The sequence below is a fragment of the Lynx canadensis genome, chromosome D1 (genome assembly GCF_007474595.2).
Source record: "Lynx canadensis isolate LIC74 chromosome D1, mLynCan4.pri.v2, whole genome shotgun sequence".
NCBI classification, from domain to species: Eukaryota; Metazoa; Chordata; class Mammalia; order Carnivora; family Felidae; genus Lynx; species Lynx canadensis.
The window spans coordinates 220865-246757 of NC_044312.2; the positions used below are offsets into that span (position 1 = coordinate 220865).

At 41.1% G+C, this 25893-nt stretch overlaps 1 protein-coding gene across 8 annotated transcripts in view; it reads right to left on the reverse strand.

Annotated features, from left to right (window-relative positions):
- The window catches only part of TRPC6 (transient receptor potential cation channel subfamily C member 6), a 129273-nt gene that overhangs the window by 19403 nt on the left and 83977 nt on the right, over nucleotides 1–25893 (reverse strand). For 5 of the 8 annotated variants that reach the window (XM_030331423.1, XM_030331420.1, XM_030331419.1 and 2 more), the window contains exons 2-8: nucleotides 21964–22738; nucleotides 17702–17887; nucleotides 15061–15225; nucleotides 9890–10106; nucleotides 4326–4559; nucleotides 2164–2428; nucleotides 738–933 (exon numbers count right to left, since the gene is read on the reverse strand). In XM_030331423.1, coding sequence (XP_030187283.1) covers nucleotides 738–933; nucleotides 2164–2428; nucleotides 4326–4559; nucleotides 9890–10106; nucleotides 15061–15225; nucleotides 17702–17887; nucleotides 21964–22738 — 2038 coding nt within the window. Of the gene's footprint in view, nucleotides 1–737; nucleotides 934–2163; nucleotides 2429–4325; nucleotides 4560–9889; nucleotides 10107–15060; nucleotides 15226–17701; nucleotides 17888–21963; nucleotides 22739–24061; nucleotides 24184–25893 lie in introns of those variants that run through there. The other 3 variants (XM_030331424.1, XM_030331421.1, XM_030331422.1) reach the window with 3 other exon arrangements.

Here is a 25893-nt window from a genome sequence, read left to right on the forward strand (position 1 = left end):
CGTCAGTTCAGCAGAGAGATGTGAAAACTGAATTACTGCGATGCGACCCACACTGTGTACCTAGGCAGGAGCAATGGTGCCTGCAAACACTCTCAGGCCCCAAACACCACTCCAAGATTTTTTTAATGTTAAGGTTCTACTCACACTCTCTCCAAAATCTGTCTGAAATTTTATCAGGCTTAGAGAACTACAGATCTCAGAATGTGCTTATGTTTATAAACACCCTGAAAGGTATAAATGGATTTTTCTACATTCTGAAAAGAACACTATGAAAAATTATTCACTCTTTTGTTCGACACAAGATCATAAGTTTGATTACTTTGGGACACATTCCAAAATTTCTGGAATAAAAGTTTGTATTACCACTCCAGATTCGAGAAATGGTCACTTTCGAAAATCACTACAAAAAAGATCTGAACACTGGTGGTATTTGTAAGCAACAATTTTTAAAAATAAAATGTAAATTCAAGCTGATATAGTATTTCTAAGGTTTTTTTTAAAAAACAATAATGAATTTGACATTTCTCCTCCTTATGACCTACTACCCACCACACACATTGATGTTGCATTTGGAACCAAAGAGTTAAAATTTTCTAGATTACTGGACAAACAACTATATGAAACAGGCAAAGAACAAAAGGAAACACAGCCAATATTTTCACCACCAATGAGGAGTTGATGCCTGGCGTAAGTTAAAACATGTAGTCACAGACTATACACATGTACAGAAATCATACCTCAATTTCCTGGAATGAACTGTTGATCATTGCAATTAACATATTTAACAAAACAATGACCATTGTGACATTATAGACTCCATAAAGAACATAACCGATATTTTCAATGAATTTGTGATTATAGTTGATGACCACCGACTTCACTTCAGAAAGTCCAAATATAGCCCAGAACAGTGTCTTAAAACTCTCCTCAACTCTGGGGAAAAATAAAGAGAGAAAGGAAATAATACAGTGTATAAATGACAATAACACCATAATAAAAGTGAGCTGATTGTGTGTTTGCAAATTACTAAATATTCATGAGAAAATCCTTTACTTCTATGAACCTCGGTTTTCCTTTCTGTAAAATGAATACAATAGGTTTTATTTCCCAGAAGGTTGCAGGGCTGAAGTCATACTGTGCATATGAACCAGTCAGCTCAGTATCTGGCACATAATAGGCACTCAATAAATGTTATTAACATAACTTCATAACCACAGATACTAACATAAGTAATCCATAGCTTTGGTAATGGAGTGTTAAATGTATTACTTAATAAAAATAATACAATGTTAGAGTCTTATTAGGTTTCCTGCTCATCTATACTTCTACTCACATCCAATAATTAGATAATAGCAGTGTGTGTCTTAAGGAAAATGTGACAATATAAACATAGACGCTGTAACCAAAATCACTGACAAGTCTTAGGTAGGAATTTCAATGCTTTACACATAATTACTGACCAATGCTAAGCCCAGCTTAACCCAGCTGGTTTCATTTCTCTGATAAACTGCACTTTATGAGAACAGGGCTAACAACAGGTTATGCTTCAGTTGATGCTTCATATTGGAACACGGACCACCTAACATCTGAGTAATCTATTCTAAGCATATTTTACAAAAAACCACTGTGGCCGTGGTGAACCTCAGTTGAAACTGGGGTTGATAACCAGGATCTTCTCAATGAGAAGATCTGACAAAATGAATTAGGAAAGAAGCTGTTCTCCCTGTGCACCACCCCCCCAAGAGCCTCTAATGAGAAGGCTGTCCAAGTAGGAACACGCATTCCAGAGTCATGGACAAGAGGTTACAAACAGCCTGGCTTGTCCATACACTAGCATCTCTGTGAAATTCAGCAAATTATTGAACTTTTCTGAGCTTTGTTTCTTCTTTTTGTGAAATAGAGATAATGAAAGGTTGTGAGTGAGGTATTTTCCCAGAAGAACTGGCACTAAAACTGTTAACTAGTATTGCTTAATGGTAGGAAGGTGCCTATATTTTCAAGTTCTTCCAATTAATTTAAAAATCCTCTCTCATTGCTAAAGAGAAACTGGAGATGGAAGTCTTCACTGAAACATTGTCTATCCCATAGACACATATGAACACATTTAAGCTATCCTATAATTAATCTGCAGTCTCCATCATCAAAACATCCAAGATGACATACGTTGTGAAAGCTTCATTTTGTTTTGCACCAATGTAGTAGGAGTAGAGGTTGAACATTCCAATCATAAAGGCCACAAACACCATGATGAATATGACCATGAACTTGAAGATGTCCTTCACTGTTCTTCCAAGTGATATCTGCAGAGGTCCAAAGCTTTCATTGGCTGGTAAAATATAAGCTATTCTTGAGAAACTTAGAACTACAGCAATTGCATAAAGACCTTCAGATATAATTTGAGGATCAGAGGGGTCCCACTTTATCCTGGCTAGGAAAGAGAAAACACAAGAGTTATCATGAGTTTCTTTAAGTTGTTTACTCAGGCAACTTCTTTTCTGCTACTAAAGAAATATAATTACATCAGCCATCAAGTCTCTAAAGGAAATCTGTTATCTTACAGGGCTTCTGTAAGGGTCAGGTATATGGGAGCTTCTGAATATACTGAGAAAATGAGCCCCCTGGTCTGCCGGCAATTTTCCATAAGCATACAGCAAAATGGTTAAGAGCTAAAACTAGGGACTCAGCATATGAAAAAATTCCAGTGTATGTGTGTGTGTGTGTGTGTGCGTGCGCACGCGCGCGCACACGTGCACACACATCCCTACCAGAAGAACAGGTACAATTATTTAACTTTTCTTACTTTCATTTTCCCATCTTTAAAAATGAGACAATACCACTCCACCTTCTCTCATCTACTTGCAAATTCATTAAGTCAATGGATAGTCAGTGTTCAGGAAGTGCTTGGTGCTCCATAATTGGTAGCATTAATTATTTAATCTTAAACTTGTAATTACACTATAATGCAATTTGGGGCTTGCAAAGTGCAGTTATTTCAACTAGAAGTCATTTTTATTGATCACCCAAATACGTATTTTTACCATAAAAATGTAGTAATTATTCATTTTTAAAAATTTTCTGGCATTATTATATTAGTTCATCAATAGTTCACCCAATATTAGTTCATTGGGTTAGTTCACCCAATAGCTCACCCAATAGTTCATTGGGTTCATCAAAACCCAATTAAGAAACCATTATGAGGAAAAATGCAAAACAATGCGTAAGAAAGAGGAAAAACATGATTCGCTGATTTGTATTTGCTTATTTGTTGGGAAGTAAAATTAGTAAAGGATACAAGAAACTAATAAAAGCAGTTTCCTTTTTTACAGTAAGTTAGTACAATGTATGGATAGCTTTGACTTTTTAGAATTCTGTATATGAAAAAGTATTAAACATTAAAGTAAATATTTTAAAAATACAAAGATCTCTATGTGATCCAGCCAACAAACCCACGGAGATGTCAACTGAATGTTAACAGATTTCTTATCGGAGCATTATAGTAAGTACCGACAAGGGGTCTATTCTCCACCCACTAGGTCTCTTCAAGGAAGGGTCTTCCCTCAGCAAACAAAGGCATCTCTTTCCTCGCCCTCCCCCACCCTGAGGTGGATCACCTCATCTGACTCCTATTTTGGGACAGCAGATAAGCGAGCGAGCGAGCGCAGTTGCTTCGGCTCCACCCTCCTCTGCTCCTCCGCTAAGGGACCTCACACCACCATTGGCTGCCATTCCTGCCTTGGGGGGGACTGCCCTACCCATGTTGTCCAGAGACCAAAGGATGCACCTGCCTGATTCTGGAGGGAAATTTCACCGAGCCCCTTGGCTAGGAGACCCAGGACTCTGTCATCTGCCTGGAACTTGATTGGTATTAGAGGCCACGCTCCAGCCTCTATCGCTTTGTTTTGTTTCTCATCTGCCTGGCAGGTTCGAAGCCTGGCAGGGAAACTGTGGTGTCGTGTATCAGGAGCCATCCAGAGACACCAGCAGCTCCCTTGCTGTCACACAGTTTATGTGTTTTGAATGGAAATGGTACTCAAATGTGTACTGTTTTTACCAGACAAGAAGAACAAAAAAATCTAAGACCTAAGACAGGCATTCCCAGTGGAGTTTGGTAGTTGTCAACTGATCGAGGAGAGAGAGTGGGAGGCATCCAGCCGGCAAGGAGATCAGGAAGGGAGAAGCCAAAAGCACACGTCTTCACACAGATGCTTCTGAAGATGCCAGTAGTTCTGTGAGAACTGAGCAGGAGCCAAGCTACTAGTCACTTCCTTTCATCAGAAAACTCTGCATATCTATTAACTTAAGTTGACTGTGCACTACAAACTCACCCAAATTGTAATACTTCACATTGTCTCCCAGTGTGACTTTGGTCAAGTCCTTCAAAGTATCATTTGCATCAATGATGTGTTGGGCTTTGGAAGCATGCCAAAATGCCATGAATCTCGCAATGAATGATGCAGCAAAGATCGCCAGCATACCAAAATCAAGCATATTCCACAACTCAAACAAGTATTCCTTGGGGCCTTCCGTCCAAATTTCTTTACATTCGGCCCATATCATGCCTGCATTGGAAAGGGGTTAAAATAGATCCAATTCAATTTCATTCCAGCCTTAGCTCTTCAACAAAACAAAGTAAGTTTGAGAGGTCTTGGCCTGACATTTGAAGCCCTTCAAAATCTGGCCTCTTCCCACCCGTCCAACCCTAAATGCCACGTCCCCACAAAAGCCACAGTCCAGCAGTATCAGCGCATCACCTAAAAGCAATCTGACAAGGTTCAAGCGTGTCCAAACAATCTTTGGTATCCATCGATCCTATACATAACAAGTGTATTTATGAGATGTTCACGGTGGACTCTTCATAATAACCAAAACATCCAAACACACCTGCTCACACAGGTAAAACCTAAGTGATCGTGGACTTCCCCAGATGGAGTATTATGCAGCCATTTAATATATATTTTAATTACTATGGAGTAGTGGCCACAAGGACAGACCTCACAGACCTCCAACTACAGGAATTTAATTGGCTAAGGGCCTCAGCAACCGCATTCTGGAACCGTGGGCACTTTTCCCCCAAGGCCATGCTCCCCAAAGGCTGCTTCCAGCTGGTGACTGAAGGTACCCCTTCGTGGGAGACCCTGGGCTTCTCCGATGCCTGACTTGGGCTCAAGTATTTCTTGCCAGCTTTGCTGACCTGCCCTCAGACTGAATAGACATCTGAGATGCTTGTATCAGACCTTCCCTCCCTGCCCTCTTACCTCAGGATCAGACTTGCCTCCCCCGTCTGACAGCCCCTGAACCCTTCCTCACTCCCCTCCCCATTCCCTCTCAGTGAACGCCCTTTAGCAAAACTGTTGGCATTTAACCCTGTCTCTGCCTGTGTTTCTTGGACGGCCTACGACTTGTTGGAAAATGTTTATGGCATAAACATTTAGACATGCTAGGTAAAGGAGTAAAAAGTGTCATAGAGTCTACGACTTTATGTTTAAAACCAGCACCATATAGGACTGCACAGAGTCACAGGAGCATATTATTTATGGTCACCTCCTGCTGGTGGAGTAGTAAAGACACTACACTCTCACAAGAAGTCAGCATGCTGCTTAGGAGCACAGGTTTGGGATCGGAGTGCCGTGGCTTGGGACCCCGTTCGTCCACTCATTGGCAGTGTGATCTTTGGCACATTATTTAAACTTTCTAAAGCTCGGTTTGCAAAATGGGGATGACAGTGGTTTGTACCTACCTCATAGGGTTGTTTTAACACTTAAATAATGCGTGTAAAATGCACAGGGCATGTGGCACTTGGAAAAAATAACACCTAATATTTATTGAGCACTTACCATTTTAAATTTTCTATGACTGGCACATACTTTATCTTTTTTTCTCATTTTTTTTAAGGTTTATTTATTTTTGAGATAGAGGCAGACAGAGTGCGAGTGGGGGAGGGGCAGAGAGAGAGGGAGACACAGAATCGGAAGCAGGCTCCGGGCTCCGAGCTGTCAGCACAGAGCCCGGTGCGGGGCTGGACCCCACAAACCGTGAGATCATGACCTGAGCCGAAGTCGGACGCTTAACCGACTGAGCCACCCAGGCGCCCCTACTTTAGCTTAATTTAAAGGATGTTACTGTGTTAACAAGATGTTGCTTTACACCATTACCTTTAAGATATTCTTTCCAACATTGTACCTACTTCTAGAGCCATCTGCAGAAATATAACCCAAACTCCAATGATCGATCAAGCCTACCTCCATTAAGAAGTCTGTCATAGTCCCCCGGCTGAAACTCATCTCCTCCCCTCCCCAGCAAGCACCTGCCCCACATCCTCACGCTCGTCATGACCCTCTATCACAGAGCCCACACACAGCTTACCGTGGGCTTTTCTCAAAACCGGCATTCTGCGCACACAGAGGAAGACAACTTCATTACTTACTTGAGTGCTTCCAAGGTCCGAGGGATCTAGGACTGGATTCACACCTATGCCAGTGGGTCAGGTTAAAACAAGAATTCCTGCCTGTGTGCTGGTACACACCCCCCAGGCACACAGTGAGCAGGAGTGAGGGAAGCCTCCTCCAGGCTGTCCCTCTGCAGGCTGCAGGAATGCGGAGTGCCTGCAGCACAGGGGCCGAGGCACCTCTGAACGCCATCCAGCCTAGTTGTGTAGGGCCTTCCGTCCTGCTGGACTGCAGCTTTTGTGGGGACGTGGCATTTAGGGTTGGACGGGTGGGAAGGAGGCAGATTTTGAAGGGCCTCAAATGTCAGACCAAGACCTTTCCAACTTACTTTGTTCTGTTGAAGAGCTAAGGCTGGAAAGGAAGGCTCTCCCCCTCCTCTCCCACCTGCCCTCCACCTTTCCTCTCCAGACATAGAATTCTTGATGAAACCTCATCTTACCAAAGCTTAAAAAACAAAACACAGTGAATTAGTCTGCCTGAAGGAAGCTTCCGTCCTGTTCACTCCAAGGAGCCCTGGGGGCTGCCAGGCACAGCTGAGAACCCCCCAGCCTGGGCAGCTTCTCGGGGCAGGGGAGACTTCTACCTGGGTGTCGAGCCGGAGACAGGTGGCCAGACTGCCGAAGGCTGCCCGTCCCAGAGCTGGGTTTTCAGAAGAATCGCTTCAGTGTGGATCTGCCGCGAGAGCAGAGAATGAGCGAACTCCCTCTGCCTCTAAACGTCTCGAAACAAAACAGAACCACCTGTGTGCTCATTCTGTCTATTCCCCAGGAAAGGCCGGTTTACCACGAAGCCTGAGCCCCATTTCATCTTCTTTCTCTTCAGATGAGGCTCTCCAAATAAATAAGGGTCCTCTTACCCCCACCCTCCAGAGTGGTCTTTCCCAGGCTCCTCAAGAGCTGCTCCATCATCCCCCCCGCGTGTGGCACTCAGATGTGGTCTGGACACAGACGGCTCGCACAGCGCCCCCCGGGACCTTTGCACATCGGCATCACCCAGCACGTCTCCCCCACTGTGTTCCTGCCGCACCCCCCTCTCAGGGGTCTCAGCTCGCCAGTCAGCCTCATCAAGCTCTCCTGCAGCTCAGTTCCATAATTCAGCATTCCAAGTTCGTCTCCAGTAAAAACTGGATAAATTTGCCTCTGCGAACAACAGAAGGCCTCAAGCCCAGCAGCTGACCCAAATAGGCCATTTCTTACTAATATTTCCAGAAGGCGCAACAGCTTTCTTTCCAGAACAACTCCAAGAAGAAAACGATTATCCACGTCAGAAACCAACACACAAGTCTGACTAATGCTGTAATGCTGAAGCTGCCTGCTCTCGCTTTTCCTCTAAACAGACCCTGTGAGCGAATCTGGGAATCTCAGGTAGAAAGGGTGCTGGGCCAGCAGTTCTAAGGAAAATGTATTCATAACATTAAAAGTTAACATAACATTCCTGGTTTAGATTTCTAAGTGAGAAGGGAAAAACTTCTAATGTTTATAATAAAATATTAGTATGAGGTGCATTATATGTGACAAAGGATAAAAATGAACATTCATTATATCTAATCCCCTTACACAAAATTGAATGTTTTCAAAGTGTCATCTTGAACTAGAATCTTATCTTGTTTTCAGTAGGAAATACCACTCCTATATAAAAGTAACAGACACTCTCAATGAAAAGTCTAATAACCATAATTACCTGAAATTTATTAAACATCTCCTACGTGCCAAGCACTGTGTTACATACTTTATACTCACACACACACAGACACTAGCACATAGGCGGTTAGTTTACTAAGATAAAGGCAGTGTCCAAACGACTGTTCTTATTTTAAATCCAATGCTCTAAGTTGGAATGTAATTTATTTCTTGGAGTTCTGTGATATAAGGTAAATATCAGTTACATTGGAAAAGAAGTAGTGAAAAATCACACTCTTCTTCTTCATCCAAGGCTTAATTACCCTCGGTGATGTAATTCACACGGTAAGCCCTCATCCCTATTTCTCCGGGGTGCTGTATTTTCTAGTATCTGGTGGGCATCTTCGCCTGAAAATCCCCAGGGCACTTCAAAGGCAACTACGACCCAGACTTAGTCATCAGCTTCTCATTCTCCAGGCACCAATGGTGATCGTCCCTCCGTTCTCTCCCTCTCAGAGAAGTGCAGCACCGCCGAGTGGTCCAGGGCGGAGTCCACATCTCTCCCTCCATGGGCACAGTGCACCACCCACTCCCCGAGGCCCGAGTCTCCACCCTCACCCTGCTCTCAGGGAGCCAGCGGTGGGCTCTCAGCCTCCATACTCACCGTCCTCTGGCTAAGATGGGACAGAGCCATCACCAATGCTGAAAGCCACCCCCAGCCATCTTGCCTCACCGTCTGCCATCACCCATGCCCTCAAAGGCACCTGCCTAACTCCTTACATTTTAAGGGTGCCTGGTGCACCCTAAGGCCCTAGCTTCACATGCAATGCTTCCACACCTTGTAGCGTCCGTACTCCCCCAAAACCTTCTGCCCAGCTAACACTACCTCATCTCCAAAGTCTTAGATGGAAGGTACCGTGCAGGGAGGCCTTCTCTGCCCTTTCCACAGCCCACCCCATTCTAGACTTAGATGTCCAGTCTGTGTACATTCGCAGTACCCTAATCGTGTCTCAATTACAGTATCTGTCTCAGTGGTTTTCATTATTGATTTACTTACTGACCTGACCCCCACACTTAACTCTCCTGGCTGCAAGGACTGGGTCACATTCAGCTCAGGATCCTCCTGACCTAACGAAGGCACCACTTGCCTATTTAATCTATTCATTCGTAAAATCCGATTGAAATACCTTTCTCGTTTGCATTATGTTTAAGGGCAAGCCATGTGTACAATTGATTCCGATGACAAATAGTGTATTAGTTAAGACTGCTTTCCCTCTGCCTCACCTGTCATTGGGAGAGCTAAAGGAAATTACTCAATCGTCACCTGAACATTGTAAATAGACGCTGGTATCATGTTACAGATTACAAAACCGAGGTGCAGGGAGAGTGTGTGAGTTCAGGCATGTGAAGGGCTTTGAACGGTTCTTGGTACATAATAAATGTTCAATACATGTGAATGACTATTAGCTTTGGTTCCCATTACATCTCAACATAAAATCATGCAGTCGTTGTGACATCTGAAGTCCTAGCTCTCCCAAAACATGAATGGGAGTATTTTGTCCCTGGCAGGATTCAATTAATACTATCTTATTGTTTCCTCCTGGGTTTTTCTTGGAAACTTAAAAAGCACATGGCATGTGACAAAGCTGTGCCCCAATAATGAACCCGAGATAACTGTGTTTTAAAAACAGAAAATGATGCACTGTATCGTGCGGAATGTATTTGCATAGCTGATGTGTGAAGGAATCAGTGTCATTCAAAGTGCTAAGCTGTGAAAAAAAAAAAAAAAGAACAAAACAAAGATGACACAATATCGGTCTTTACCTATTACCCAGGATATAATGAGCATCTCCATCCATGAGAAGCAGGACGTTTTCATCCTGAACAGCTGTTTTGCATTATCTGTGCTGGTTTCGTTGGGAAGGAGTTTGGTGCCTTCAAATCTGTCAGCAGCATTCATCACCAGCAGCCCCAGAAAAATGGTGAAGGAAGCGGCGTGTGCCACAAACTTCATGAACGGTCCGCGCATAATCTTCGCCATCTGCCACAGTGCACAGCAAAAGAAAATCTTAACTTTGTTTTGTACACTTTGCAACACACACACACGTGTGCACAAGAATAAATGTCTGGATACTGCAATATTCTCCTAAGAAGGTTACGTAGATTTATATAATTGATGAAAGTACAGCAACTCTTTGTGCTGTGCTAGAATTCTGGTCACATCCCTCATCCATATATGCTGCTATTCTGGATTTATGTTTAAATAAATTAACTTTTGTGTTAAATGATACTTAAGTTCTAAAAATATTATATAACTCTGACAAATAGTATTTTACAACAGAAGGCAGGGCATGGTATCATCGTCATTCATAAAAAGCAAACTACTTGGGCACCTGGGTGGCTCAGTTGGTTAGACATCCGACTTCAGCTCAGGTCATGATCCCTCAGTTCACGGGTTCAAGGCCCGCGTCGGGCTCTGTGCTGACAGCTCGGAGCCTGGGGCCTGCTTGCGATTCTGTGTCTCCCTCTTTCTCTGCCCCTCCCCTGCTCATGCTCTGTCTCTCTCATTCTCAAAAATAAACAAACATCAAAAGAATTTTTTTAAGCCAACTACCTTACTAGGTACAAAGTGCTGAGGAGGCAGCAGTGAAACTACTGAACTGAATCTACTTTGCCTGGACCTTGGTCGACGTTGGCCTTGCTCGCTGCCCTTGCATGTTTCACGGACACGCAAGCAATGCAGGTGTTGTGTGAACAATTCCAAGGAGAGAAATCCCCACTGAGGACAGGGCAGCAGGGCGGTTCCCATTATACATTCGGAACAATATCCTGGAAAGACACTGGATTGAAAATCCAAAATTTTCACGTCAGGTTCCAGTTTCCTTCCCTCGTTAGCTGAGTGGCAATGAGTAAATTTCCTAAACTATGTAAAAATCAGACTCTCTGTGTGAACTATGGAGGCAGTGAAGGCTCTTGTGCTGCTACAGGCCCGGATTAGTTTCCTTCTGAGACGCACAAATCCCCCTCGCTGCAGCAGAAGGATGCTTCGCGTCCGAGATGTGTCTCAGGGGCTCTGCGCACCCCCTAAGATGGTAACCGCCACCCAGGAGGTATGGACAGGACTCTTCCTTAGGACAGGGTTCATAACTTCCAACGGCCTTTCAAGCGAACCTATTATTCCAGAAAAAAATGTGTAAACTGATAAACACACCACCAGCACTTAGCCAGCACTTGTTTGTGCCAAGTACTGTTTTCAGGGCTTTACTCTGTGAACTCATGTCACCATGACAGTGGTTCTAAGAGCAGGTGCCCCTACAATGCCACTGTTGTTGATGAAGAGGCTGACAAAGGTCCAGACACTGGCCTAAAAGTCACACAGCTCATCCGTGGTGGAGCCGGAGCCCAAGAGCAGTTCTTGTTTCTGAGTTAATGCCTCTATTTGGTTTACAAACAATTTCCTATTTTTTCATTGAGGTATATAAATATGTCAGTTCTTCTAGAAAAAAAGAAGCTCCTTCTAATATTGAAGAAAGGTAAATAGTACAATGGAAGGAATATAATCAATGTTCTCTGTTCCTACAGACTTTACTTGTTTATGTGGTTTTCAAAACCATAAGTTAAAGCTGAAATAAATCATACAGTTTAGTCCCTTCTCTCTTGGTATTTAGGATCTTATGTCAGAATATCAGAATGCACGTGCACACAAGTATTTATCTCACTGTATCTAGATCGAGCTAGCTAGCTAGCTAGCTTGAAGCCAATGGGTCCAGAGAACTGGCTATATTTAGATATACTGCGGAGCCAATCCAAAGTTACTTTGTAAAACTCTGCTGTAATAATGTCTAAAAATCCTACTTTCATAAGAATACTCATTAGATTGAATCAAACAGTGTGTTTTTTTAAGATCCTGTTTAAGTAGAACTCCCAAATAATTGAGTAAGCGTAAAGCAAACACAAATGGGTAACACAGTAGGTTTGATTTTCTTTTGCCCACTGTCCTTAACTATGTTTCTGTACAAATATGAACTGTTACAGAGGTTGGGGATAGAAATGGAGTTGAGCATAAGCAGGTTGGATCACTCTGGGACATGAGGTGAACTGTCCTGGACAGTGTCCTGTCCCTCAGGGCAGAGTGTGCGATTCCCCACTTCCACTGGGGTGTGGCCCTTATGTAATATTGGCTCCTTCTTGATTTTATTCAGAAGGGGGAGAAGAGACTCAAGCCAGGCATTTTTGCTGTTATGAAACATGCTGGTTTAAAGGGGAAAAAAGCAAACAAACAACAAGCAAACAAAAAGTTCATTGGCAGGAAACTAAAATGGTGTGTTCAGATATTTATCATACCCTCTATTTCTTATTACAAATCATTTAGAGTTTTGTTTCTCTTTTAACTAAGGGAGATTTTTGGCACCATTCAGTGGACTTTAAGAATTGAAGTGAGTTATCCATTTTAGTAAAATTTGTCATTTATACATTGTGGGATGTAAACAAATTTCTAATAAGGTTAAAGAAGGGCACTAATCAATTGAATAAGGTGAATAATTAATGCACCTGACAAATTTTTGAGGTTAAGCACCGAAAGAAATACTTGGCTTTAAATATTACATATTATACTTTTTTCAAGTATTTTTAATGACTAAATACCTAACTCCAAAAACCAATAGAAACAGAAAAGTTTGAAGATAGCTTAAGCTAAAATGGTTTGAAATCACAGCATGACCTATTTTTATTTTATTTTATTATTTTTTTAATGTTTACTTATTTTTGAGAGAGAGAGAGGGAGGGAGGGAGGAGCAGAGAGAGAAGGAGACACCGAATCCAAAGCAAGCCGCAGACTCTGAGCTGTCAGTCCCCTGATGCAGGGCTTGAACTCATGGACCATGAGATCACGACCTGAGACAAAGTCGGATGCTTAAGTGACTGAGCCATCCAGGCACCCCTGACCTATTTTTACTGTAATGACCATAAAACATATTTGGGTTATGGTGTTAAAAGAAAATAAGTGAAAAAGAAAGTTTCTGAAAGAAGAAAGCAGACTTGAGGAAAGAAAACCCAAATTTAAACAGGAACAGACTCTGTCAAGGTGCACAGGCTTGCAATTAGATGCCTTAATTTTCATGGATGTATTGGAAATTTTTTAGTATTTAAAATGATATTTTAAATAAAAGCATTAATTTTGAGCAATCTTCCCCCATAACCTGCGAATAATGTTTATGTTCACTGCTAAGGGAAAATTTGTGAAAATCGATTATATCATAATGCTTCAAAGGCTAAATAACAGGCAGTAAAATAGATTTTAGATATTAAAATAAAATACCTTGACAGTGTCCTTATAATTTAATTATTTGCCTCAAGGTTCCTACACAAGGATGAAAAACAGATGCCAAGAAAGAAACATGACCAGGGAAGAAAAAATCGTAAAGGAAATCAGGTTAATTGGGATTCAGTCAAAATCTGAGAAATTCTACAGACTGCCCCAAATAGTCTCCTGTCAGAACAGCGAGCATTCTGGAAGGCATTCAGAACTCACTGGATATGGAGAAGGACAAATACTCAGTTCAGGAAGATACTGTAATTTTACTGAGCACAGGGTAATCAGTGAACAAGGATAATTCAGAACATCCCCACCCCCACATACTTCATTCAGCTCACATCTCTGAAGACTCAGGAAATGTACGTTAAAGAGAGAAGAGACAGTAAATGCATAGATGGAGCCCATGTGCCCATAAGGATGGGTCAGAATTTTTGTTTCAAAGTGAAATCTGTCATTTCTGTGAAAAGGGAGGAAAAAGAAAACTGTACCTTTCTAGAAGAAAATCTACGCTGCAAATTTCTAATTCTAGTAAATCTCACTATTTTCCTCATTTATGTTTTACTTATAAAGGCTCAGTTTTGGGGCCTTATCTTTTTAAAGGAAAAACAACGTATAATGATAGCTTTTACCCTCAGGAGAAAACGCCCAGTTTCCAGCGGGTTTCTATCATCGCCACCACAAAGAATAATGTTGTTCCCTCTCCGTAGAAAGTCTTGCACCTATAAACCATTTAGGAGGGTCCTAAGCTAAAGCATCAAGTATGTGACTATGTAATAAGAAGACAGTATGTTGGTAACGGGGATACATGTGTTTGCATCCATGCGTTACAAAGTTTGAAAATGAGTCAGGCCCACGTTAAGAACAGCAGATATCAAACTGGCATTTTCACAGAGCACACGGATGGTCCAGCTGACATTTCAGCCACATAGCTCTAGAATTATTTCAGTCTGACTTTCAGATTTGAAACTTAAACATTACAGAAATGTGGTTTCAAAAACATGAAAGAATAAGATTTTGGCAATGCAATTCTGTGCCTGTTAACAGAATGATAGGTCCACATGTTTCACACTTGTTCCATCACACCAAAGAAAGGCTGGACCCATCTGAACACATTTTCACCAAAGTCTGGGCACATGGATTTGCGGTCCAGTTACGGATTACTCCATCCCTAAAGTAAATATTCTTGACTGAACCGAGCATCACATTAGTATTTACATGACTTTTCTTTATTTAGATTAAGATTTATCTGGTAATATGAGCTAAATAAATACAAAAAAAATAACTTTAATCTCAAACTTTGTCAAAGGAGGAATAAAAGAGAAAAAAATGTTTATCTTTTAGGATTATATTTGAAATACGTGCTCAATGCATACTATAACCTCAAAACATATATGAATTAGACATGCCTCCAGAGAGGATGGAAACGTAGTAACTAGGTTTTCTTTCTCAATTTAACAGTGGTGCTATTGCAGGTTAATTTTCTACCCACTTTTCCCCTTATTTCCTATAGCAAATAGATGTCATTTTTGTAATATTAAAATCAATAATATTATTTAAACCCAACTCTGACATCTATGAAATTTTCATTTGGAAAACAGAATTTTCCTTGCTTAACTGGCTCTGATATACACAGCTTGACCTACTTGTAGGTGACGATAAGGTCCAGGCTTCACAGACATACCTTGCTGCATGGAGCAAACCAGTAAATGAGAGCCAGGAAGGGCAATCCGACAGCAACCGCCAGGACCACGAGAAACTTAACCGCCATGGTCTGCTGCCGCAGACCGGAGAGGTTCTCATACCATATGGACAGAAGCTGCTGTTGACAGTTTGGATGAGCTACAAACTAGCAGGGAAGTGACAAAACATTTAATAGCTTGATTAAAGAAAAGTCCACCAACTCTTGGATTCTAAATATTTTGTTCTGTGGTTTCCCATGAAAACTACTGTTAGATATAAAGAGTAAACATAGAACATCTAGCTGACAAGCATCAAGCAAGGCGGCAGGAGGTTCTAACATGTATTATATAAATACGAAGATTCCAACTTATCAAATTCTTCCTTTATAACTAACGGGATTTCCTTGAAAGTATAGAAAAAATTCTGAAATTTAATATTATAAAAAGATTCGTAAATGCCTCACATAAGGACTTTTACATTTATATGTTATTTTCCATCTAGAAACAGTGATGTAAAGATCCTACTGGCCCAGGGGTGCCTGGGTGGCTCAACTGGTTAAGCATCAGACTCTTGATCTCGACTCAGATCATGATCCCAGAGTTGTGGGATCCAGCCCTGCATTCCTGCACTGGGCTCTGTGCTGAGCATGGAGCCTGCTTGGGATTCTCTCTTCCTCCCGCTGCCCCTCTCCTGCTGCTCTCTCTCTAAGAAGAAGGAAAGAAAGAAAGAAAGAAAGAAAGAAAGAAGAAAGAAAGAAAGAAAGAAAGAAAGAAAGAGAAAGAAAGAAGGAAAGAAAGAAAGAGAGAAAGAGAGAAAGAAAGAAAGAAAGAAGAGAGAGAGAGAGAGAGAGAAGAAGAAGAAGAAAGAAAAGAAAGAAAGAAAGAAAAGAAAGAAAGGAGAAAGAGAGAGAAAAAAGAGAAAGAAGGAAAGAAAGAAAGAAAGAAAGAAAGAAAGAAAGAAAGAAGAAAGAAAGAAGAAAAGAGAGAAAGAGAGAGAAAGAAAGAGAAATCCTACAGGCCCAGATGTTTAAATACTTTCTTAAAACAGCATGCCATCTGTTCTGCACTGACCTCCAATGCTAAACTTATTAACTCCCGTTTGTATATGGGTCTGTTTCTGGACTGCCTATTCTATTCACTGATGTATTTTTATTTCTGTGCCATAAATTCTTTCAATTAACAAAACTTTATAATTAAATTTTACTTGTTATTTTTCAGAATTTTTTAATTCTCACATATTTATTTTCTACAAAGAATATATGGCAGGGGGCAACATTATTTAATCTACAAAAAGCAACAATGCAAAATAAAAATTGATAAAAAATGTTGAAAGGTTAAAAGAACTACAAATGCTTAAGGATGGCTCATCTCAAAGATCATTAAAACAAGAAACAATGTTTATCTTCTCAGAGTTGTAAGATTTAATAATACCTATTGTGAGTAGAAAAAATAAGCCCTCTCATACACCTCTGGCATGTATGTAAACTGGTGCACTGTTTTTACAGAAAACTTAGCTAATGTTTTAAATTAACAAAAACCTGAAGAAAGTGATAAACACCCTTAAATAGTAAGCTGATTAAATGAAATAGTGATATAACAACACAGCCTTTGAAAAGATGAGATGGATGTTTATTTACTGAAATGTGAAGATGTACAAGATATGAATTTGTGGAGAGTAATATAATGGAGAGAAACTACTCTCCATTAAGAATTGAGAAGACAGGGGTGCCTGGGTGACTCAGTAGGTTGAACATCAGACTCTTGGTTTCGGCTCAGGTCATGATCTCATGGTTTGTGAGTGTGAGCCCCCACTTCAGGCTCCATGCTGATAGCAAGGAGCCTGCTTGAGATTCATTCTCTCTCTCTCTCTCTCTCCCTTTCTCTCTCTCTCTCTCTCTCTCCTTCTCCTCTTCTCTCTCAGCTCCTCTCTCTCTCTTTCTCTGGAAATAAATAAATAAACATTAAGAAAAAATAATTGGGAGGATCAAGGGAGCCTGGCTGGCTTAGTCAGTGGAACATACAACTCTTAATTTTGATGTTGTGAGTTCAAGCCTCACGGTGGGTACAAAGAGGTTGCCGAAAAGTAAAATCTTAAAAAAAAAAAATTGGGAAGATAGAAAGGGGCATATCTATACTGTTTTACCCTTAAAAAGTATATTTTTAAAGATGCGTAACCTAAGAAAGCAATCAAGAATGGGAGGTGCTGCATGAAGAGAGACTGAAAATGCCCCACAGATACACATGGTGCAGGAGGAGATTCAAATGTTCTAAAGCAGGAACTGAGGGCACTGGTCCTGGATCGGAACACAACAGCTGGGACCTGGAACGGAGTCTCAAACACTGATGTTCCTCACAGATGACCAACGCCTTATCATCTGGACACACGAGGTCATTTCTATATCATTAGTTAAGTAAAGGAAGGTGGCTGGCAATCAGGGCATAAACACGTCCAGATGTCATAGACTTGTGTGGAGTGTAAGTTACATGACTCACAGCTAAGCACGTATGATTAGAGAAACTGCCTCATGCAACTAACTGTTGGTTAGAAAAATCCAGCTCGAGCTGATTATGCCAACTCTTCAGCCTTATACAGCAGCAGTAAGAACGGAAATAATGTAAATGGGGCTTCAGGCCTGGCCTTACTTTTTTTACTTCATATTTAATGGCAAGTTTCAAGCGGCTGAGATTTGGACGGCTGTGATCTCCCCCACCATGATACACTTCGATGTCCCCATTCAGAATGGCCTCCACTTCTTCGGTATTTCTGCACAGATCAAGGAGTCCAACAACAAAATCCTTGCACTGCATTGACAGTTTTTTGTAGTCATTCTGGGAAAGACAAAGCAAAACAAAAAACAATAATGGAGAAGTAGCACACTCACTGGGTGACGCAGTGGAATTTATCAGTCACTTGACAGTTGGGAGAGGAAACAAACAGAAAAATTCTATCTTTGGGTTTACTGTTCTTTTAATGTGCTTTAACTGCTGTTCTACTGAGTGATTTCTGAAGTATCTTAGCACCATAAAGATGTTCTTCATATCCAAAGAAAGGAAACTTATCTAAAACACAAGCAAAGCTATTGAATAGTGTACTGTGCCCAAGTCACCTATAGGATCAGGAGAATATGAAGTAAGCAACTTTTCCCACAGCAGGGTCCTACCACTTTGCACACATCATGTCTCATGTTCATGACTTCACCAGCAAGCACATCATGTACGTTTGGTAGATCTTTGTAAGATCTTGTAAACTGTTGGTAAACTTGAGAAACACAGGACATTTGGAGAGATTCCAGAGAAAAGCAAACATATGTCATTTATCTATTTAATAAGTTGTATTGAGAAACTTAGCGTACCAAAATCAGGGTCCAAGACAAGATCTAATATAAAGTCTGAAAACCAGGATTCTTCTTTGGAGAAAAGAAAACTTAATGCAAATGCTTCTGTTGTAATTTATTGATGATGACCTAATATTACGTTGGGAAGACTTAGGAAGTATAGATCATATTCAAACATAACAAATTCACATCTTGAAAAGATGCCCTACATCACTGATGACCAGAAAAATGCAAATCAAAACCATAATGAGATACCACCTTACATCTGTCCGAGTGGCTAAAATCAAGAAGACATGTGTTGCCAAAGATGTGGAATAAGAAGAAGCCCCCATGCACTGTTAGCAGGAATATAAATGGTACAGATGTGGTGGAAAGCAGTATGGAGGCTCCTTAAAAAATTAAAAATAGAAATACCATTGGATCCAGTAATTTTAACACTGGATATTTACCCAAAGAATATGAAAACACTAATTCTTTTTTTTTTTAATTTTTTTTAACGTTTATTTATTTTTGAGACAGAAAGAGATGGAGCATGAACGGGGGAGGGTCAGAGAGAGAGGGAGACACAGAATCGGAAACAGGCTCTAGGCTCCGAGCTGTCAGCACAGCGCCCGATGCGGGGCTCGAACTCACGGACCGCGAGATCATGACCTGAGCCGAAGTTGGCCGCTTAACCGACTGAGCCACCCAGGCGCCCCTGAAAACACTAATTCTAAAAGATACATGGACCCTGATGTTTGTTGCAGCATTACTTACAATGGCCAAGAAATGGAAGCAGTCTAAGTGCCCATTGATAGATGAATGGGTAAAGACGATGTGGTGTGTATGTTATGGAATATTACACAGCCATAAAGAAGAACGAGAACTTGCCATTTGTGACAACATTATGGTATTATGCTAAGTGAAATAAGTCAAATAGTGAAAGACAAAGGCCATAGGATTTCACTTACATGTGGACTCAAAACAGACAAACAAAGCAGGAACAGACCCACAAAAAGACTGGTGGATGCCAGAGAGGAGAGGCATGTGGGGGATGGACAGAATGGGTGGAGGGGAGTGGGAGATAAAGAATTCTAGTTATGAAATGAGTAAGTCAAGGGGATAAAAGGCATAGAGTCAGAAACACAATCAGTGATACTGGAATAGTGTTGTTAGGGGACAGATGGTGGCTATATACACTTGTGGTGAGCACAGCATGATGTGCAGACATGTTGAATCACCATGTTGTGCACCTGAAGCTGATGTGACACTATGTGTCAACTATATGTCAATTAAAAACACAACTCTGTCTAATGTATATACACCAGGTATTAACATCTTCATTCAGGTCTTTCTAATACTTCCTCCCCCTTTTTCCTCTTACATTGAAATAAGGCCATTTATAGGTCAATGTTAATCAAGAAAACCTATCAGCTTGAGTTTGTTGCATGGCAAATGGACTATATTACCTAATTTAATCTTTTAGGTCATCTTGCTCAGTTTGGTTAAATAATGTGTCCAAGATCATGTAGCCACTAAGTGTCAAAATCAAACATTAAATCCAGCTGTTAGGCCCCAAACCCTCTGCCTTTAAGGACTATGCCACTTTGTCCCTTCTTTGTAGAAAGCTTTTCTATTTTGAAAAGTGTGAAGAAGTAGGAAGCACGTAGGGCAAACACTATTCCCATTTTCCACATCAAAAAACTAAGGCTCCCTGAGGTCACATAGCCTCAGTGGCAGAGTTTACTCTTAGAGTTATAGCTTTGCTAGTTATTTCCGCCATCCCGAAGCTGCTGGTGTGTTTAGAATGAAAATGTCCCTTGGGAGAATCAGGAGAGGAGGACGGTGCAGTTCGAGCAGCTCTGGATGTTAGGCAATAAGGAGGTATTTTAGGGAAGCCTATATGGGTGTGGGTGCAGCACCTACCTGGGCTCCTCTCTGTAAATCCTGCCAAGTGACCTATTACAATTCAGTGGCTTCTAAACAGGCTATGCCTTCCTAACTGCGGGTCCAAACAGACTCCATGAAGGCAAACTGATGAAACAAATTCTGCCTAACGGAGACTGGCTCATGCTCCTTCTAGACAGGTATCTGGTCAGAGAGTACAAGGAAGTCACAAGGAAACAGCTTTATCCTCTTCATGAAACAGTCAGTTAAGGTCACAGGGACAAATGTTAAGGTGTGCAAGTACATATGTTCCCCATGTCCACTGTCTATAGGGTGGTTAGGGGCTTGGGTTTTTCCACTCAAATACACCTGTAATCAAATCGCAGCTCCTTCGGTTTTTAGCCATGTGATCTTAGATAAATTAAAATCATTCCATGAGGTAGGCGCTATTATTATTCCCATGTTACAAATGAGAAAACTGAGTGTTAGTTAGATTAAATAAGTGTTAAAGAAACTACACGTGCAGGGGCACCTGGGTGGCTCAGCTGGTTGAGTATCTTGGTTTCGGCTCAGGTCACGATCCCAGGCTGGTGAGATTGAGCCCCGCGTCAGGCTCTGCGCTGATAGCTGCAGAGCCTGCTTGGGATTCTGTCTCTCCCTTTCTCTCTGTCCCTCCTCTGCTCATGCGTGCTCTCTCTCAAAATAAATAAGTAAACATTAAAAAAAAATAGCTTTAAGAAAAAAGATTGTCTCTCTCCCTGTCTCTCTGCCCCTCTCTGCCTCAAAAGAGAAAGAAAGAAAGAAAGAAAGAAAGAAGAAAGAGAAAGGAAAGGAAAGGAAAGGAAAGGAAAGGAAAGGAAAGGAAAGGAAAGAGAAAAAAAAGAAACCACACATGCAAAGTACTTCGCATGGTGCTGAGCATTTGGCAAGCGTTCCATAAAACACATTTATTTTATTCCATATCATCAAAGGCAAGATCTGAAAACAGGCTGTTTCTTGACATTTGTAAGTATCCTTGCAGCTAAAGGCAAAATTTATCTTGCTCTGAAACGTCTTTTCCCTCTTTCTCAGCCTCCTCAAATCCTATGCATTCTGCCCATACGCAGCTGAAATGCCACGTACCTGTACCTTCCCTGAAAACTAATCTGAATCAAATGTTGCTTCCTCTGGATTCCACAGCACATCACTTACAGTCCATCTAGTGACTTCACTTCTCTCTGTATCGTATATATTTACGTGTGCGTGTGTCTCTCAAGTCACCGTGACTTCCACCAGCTTATTCATCTTTCTGGCCTCAACAGCACTTCTCGCCATGCTGTGAACACAGACACAGTTCCAGAGGAAACAGAACCTGGCTGTAGAGTACAGCATGCCTGGACTCTGGTCCCAACTCTGCCAATCACCAGTTGTTGGGCTTGGGCTTTAAGTGACCTTTCTGTGCCTCCATGTCTTCATCTGCAAAGCAAGTAAGGTTCTCAAGGTTGTGATAAGAATTAGACACAAATGTAAAGTCTATAGAACGTGTCTAAATGGTGGTGACCACAGGTGTTACGACATATCATTGTAACAAAGAGCTTGTTGGAAAAAAAATACAAAATTACCTCCTGTCCGCAGTAGCTGGCACAATCCTAAGCACCTATGGAAGCTTATTAATACACCTTGACTGATGAGTGAAGAGTGCAGTCCTTAACGTTACAGACCTACCTTGAACTCCTTCTCAATGTTGGCCAGCACGGCCAGCTCATTGCTGAGTTCTAAAGCTGTCATGACTGGGTCTTCACTAGACAGTGACAGGTAAGCTGGACTTGCCAGGCCCTTGTAGGCATTAATCCTAGATCTGGAGTGACTAAAGGAGTCATGCTTCTGTTTCTGGCTGCACTCACTGCACTTGCAGAAGTAGTCATGAGGCCGTTCAATCCGAGCACCCTTCCGCAAGAGGGTATGCACGATTTCATATTCCTGGCAGTGGGCGGCCAGGATGATCGGAGTCACATCATGAGAGAACCGTGTTCCGTCTTCATCATAGGCATAAAAATCATCTTGCTGCAATTCAGACTGGCTGGGGCTGGTTGCTAACCTCTTGCCTTCAGCAAAAGCTGGATGACTGAGAATAGCTTCCACGATCCGAACATAACCTTTACTAATAGCTAGAAGCAAAGCATCCCCAACACGAGAGAGGTTTTCTTTCTTGAGAAGAAGTTCTGTAATTTCCAGATGCTCGTTGGCCACGGCCAACTGCAGGGCGTTCTGGCCCATGTAATCCACACAGTTAACATTGAGGGACAGACATTCTTCTAACATCTTCCTCACCACTGGGACGTTGCCATATTCAGCAGCATCTAAAAAACGTTCCTCCTCAATAGATAAGCTTGTTGAGCGATCGTTAAACATGTAAGCTGGCCCTCGGTTGGCTAACCTTCTCCCCTTCTCACGGAGAATCGTCTGCCGCCGGTGGGCCAGTCTGTTGTCGGTGTCCTGGCTATAAGGAAATAGAAAGATTGGGAACAAATCATATTAAGAGCATTTTAGTGAGCCAAATGACTTGCCATTCAACTAATGCAACCCTCAAGTATATGAGATGTTGTCTCATCATCTCTAGACCAACTATAATAGAAATGAGAATGCATTTATTTGTTAATGGATTCCAAGAACTTCTTTAAGAAAGCCAAGCACTTTGCAGATTTTAATGTTTCCATTTGGAGTGGAGACTCTGGCAATTCCTATAATCTCTCTGTGCCATTGAAATAAGGATTAATGTGAGTGTTTCAATCACAGATAGTATAAGAAAGACCCACAATCAGTCACCAATATTATATACAGTGTGAAAATATTAACAAATAGAGAAAATAGTAAATCCATTCAACACATACTTACTGGTTCCCTCCTATGCCAGGGCCAGGCACTGTATAAGGCCCAGGAAAATCAATGGTGACAAAAGTAGAAACTTTTCTGCCCTTATAAATCTTATACTCTACTGGGAGAAACTGGGAACTAGAACATTGCCTTGTTATCAGTTGTTTGTCATGATAAACCTATAGCAGGGTTATGTAGCATAGCTTCCAGGAGAAAGTTAAAGGCTAAAAATGGAAGGATGAGTACAAGTCAAGTGAGGGTGTGCTTTAGGGGGGTGGGACAGAGGTTGGGTACAGGTAGAGCGCTTTCTCCAATGGAAGGGTCAACCAGACACTATAGCACAGGTTTCATTAATAGGAACAGTTAAGACTTGGACTCTGCCAGGTGTTCTAAAAATCACTGGAAATGAGAACATTATGAGTAAGGCACAGGTGGGAAGGAACACTTCTGTGATGGAGATGGGTCAAAGAGATGGCCAACCTTTAGTGCAGGCCTTCAGTCTGTGATAGGAGACAGTGATCCCTTCTCTAGTCAAATGCTACAATGGACATTTTCTTCCTTATTGATTTATAACTGTATGTCTTAAAGTTTACGGCTCAATCCTTATCACTGTCACTAACCACAGACTCAAAGGTACAATTCACTGCAGAACAGGGAAGGGCCATGTTAGGAGGGTGGGGGCTGAAAGGAAGGAAAAAGGTGTGGTTGGTGATAGATATGATAGATGTTTCCTCTCTTTGTAAATGTTTCCTAGAGCCATCCCTCTGAAGACTGTCACAAATTTCCCAGTATGAAGACAACTTAAATTGGTCCAAAGACCCCATAAATGATCTTCCCCTCCAATGTGGCCTAAATATCTTTCTCTACGAGTCCTTAACCATCTTGATATCCAATATCCAGGTAGTGTTGTCTACGGTTGTGTGATTCCCAAAGATGTCAGCCAACTCACAAATGATTATGATTCTCCAAGGAGCTTGAACAGTATGCTGCCATATTAACCAATGTTTTCCATAGACTCATTCAACAGTGAGCCCTCCAGCCATCCATGGTGTCTCTTCAAAAGTGACCAGCCTGATGTGTTATTAAAGAGACAACTTTGTAAATTTAAAAAATGATGTCAAGGGCAATGGCTACAACACCAGTAATTTCTAAAGTCAGTCTTTTGATATTGTATGGGGAACTTTTGTTAAGTATTGAGGGAATGATTTCTACATGTATTTTGCTTTCTGTAACTACTGCTTTGTTTTCCATTCCATTTTTAATGTTATCAAAGTTGTGCACATACACAAATAGAGGACTCTATATGCTTTATGAAAGCAGCAGCCCTCTGTGTTTCATTTTCCCCACTTCCTGACCCCCAGAGGCAATAATGTCAACATTTTAGCTTATTATTTTACAATTTAAAAACTTACAGCCATACAACTTATTAATATTGTTATTTCTGAATTTCCAGGATTGCATTTATCTATGGAATTCTCACCAAAGGTGAAATTCAGCCCACTTTAACAATCTCCCTGCCCCCGCACACACGCCCACATGGGCACACCTCAAACACACCTCATGGTCCTTTATCATTCCAGGGTAGTTACAGCATAACTTTGGCTAGATAACTACTACATTACAATAATACAGTGATAGTCCTAGCTGTGACAAGGAGTGTACCATGGTGTCTTCCAGGATACTACTTCCCTATGTCCTGAAACCCAGTTGTTAATAATTCTCTTCCTGTATTCATATGCTTAATGTTCTGTGTACTTATGACCAATGCAACAAAATTCTACTCTCCTTTGGTCTAAATCTTGTTTCAATTCATCCAACATCCTATGTATTTTTTTAATTTTAGCCTCTTGAAGAGTCTTTTCTGTAGCCTCCTGATCTGCTAACCTGGACATGGTTACAGTCTAGACTCAAACGTATGTTGTCTTTGAATCCTCCTTTGGCATCATCCCAACAATTCTCTTTGCTTTGCTTTTATGTTGGGTTCCTTGTGTTCTGAATCCCAGACTCTCCTCTTTCTTAGCTCACTCCTGTGCCCTAGTATAGCACATGCTCCACTAGCTGACTGACAAAGTATGTGCAGGAGGTAAACTTCTTGAGATTTTGCATGTCTAAAAAATGACTGTATTATTGACAACCTTAATTGGTAGTTTAGCTGGGTAGAGAATTCTAGGTTAACAATAATTTTCAAAGCTTTGTACTGTACATTCTAGTTTTTGTAGTTGCTATTAGGAAATAAGATTTTGGATGTTCTCTTTGTCTCTGGTGCCCTAAAATTACATAATTTTTTGTTGGAGGGAATCTCCTTTCTTCTGTGGTTCTGTGCACTCAGTAAATCTTTTCATCTGGAGAAATGGGTGCTTTTCTGAGAAATATTTTTAACTCATTTCTCTGATAATTCTGTTTCCTGCTGTCAGTGTTGTTTCTGGGACTCCTTTTGGATGCTGGACATTCTGGGATTACCACTAAATTTTCTTATCTTTTCTGTCCAATTTTCCAGTTAATTGTGGGTTTGTTGTTTGGTTTTTGTTTTTGCATTACACTATGGACATTTCTTGCATTACACTATGGACAATTTCTATTATCCTCTAATATATCTTTTGAAAAATTTTCTCTGCTGCTATGTTTATAATTCTCAAGAACATTTTTTTTGTTCTTTACAATACCTTTTCTTCAAGACAAAGACACATTATCTTCTCTTACCTAATCCAGAGACATTAGTGATAAAGACCACACAGACCAGAACACTTTAGAGAATTTACTCCTAAGTTGTTTTTTAATGTA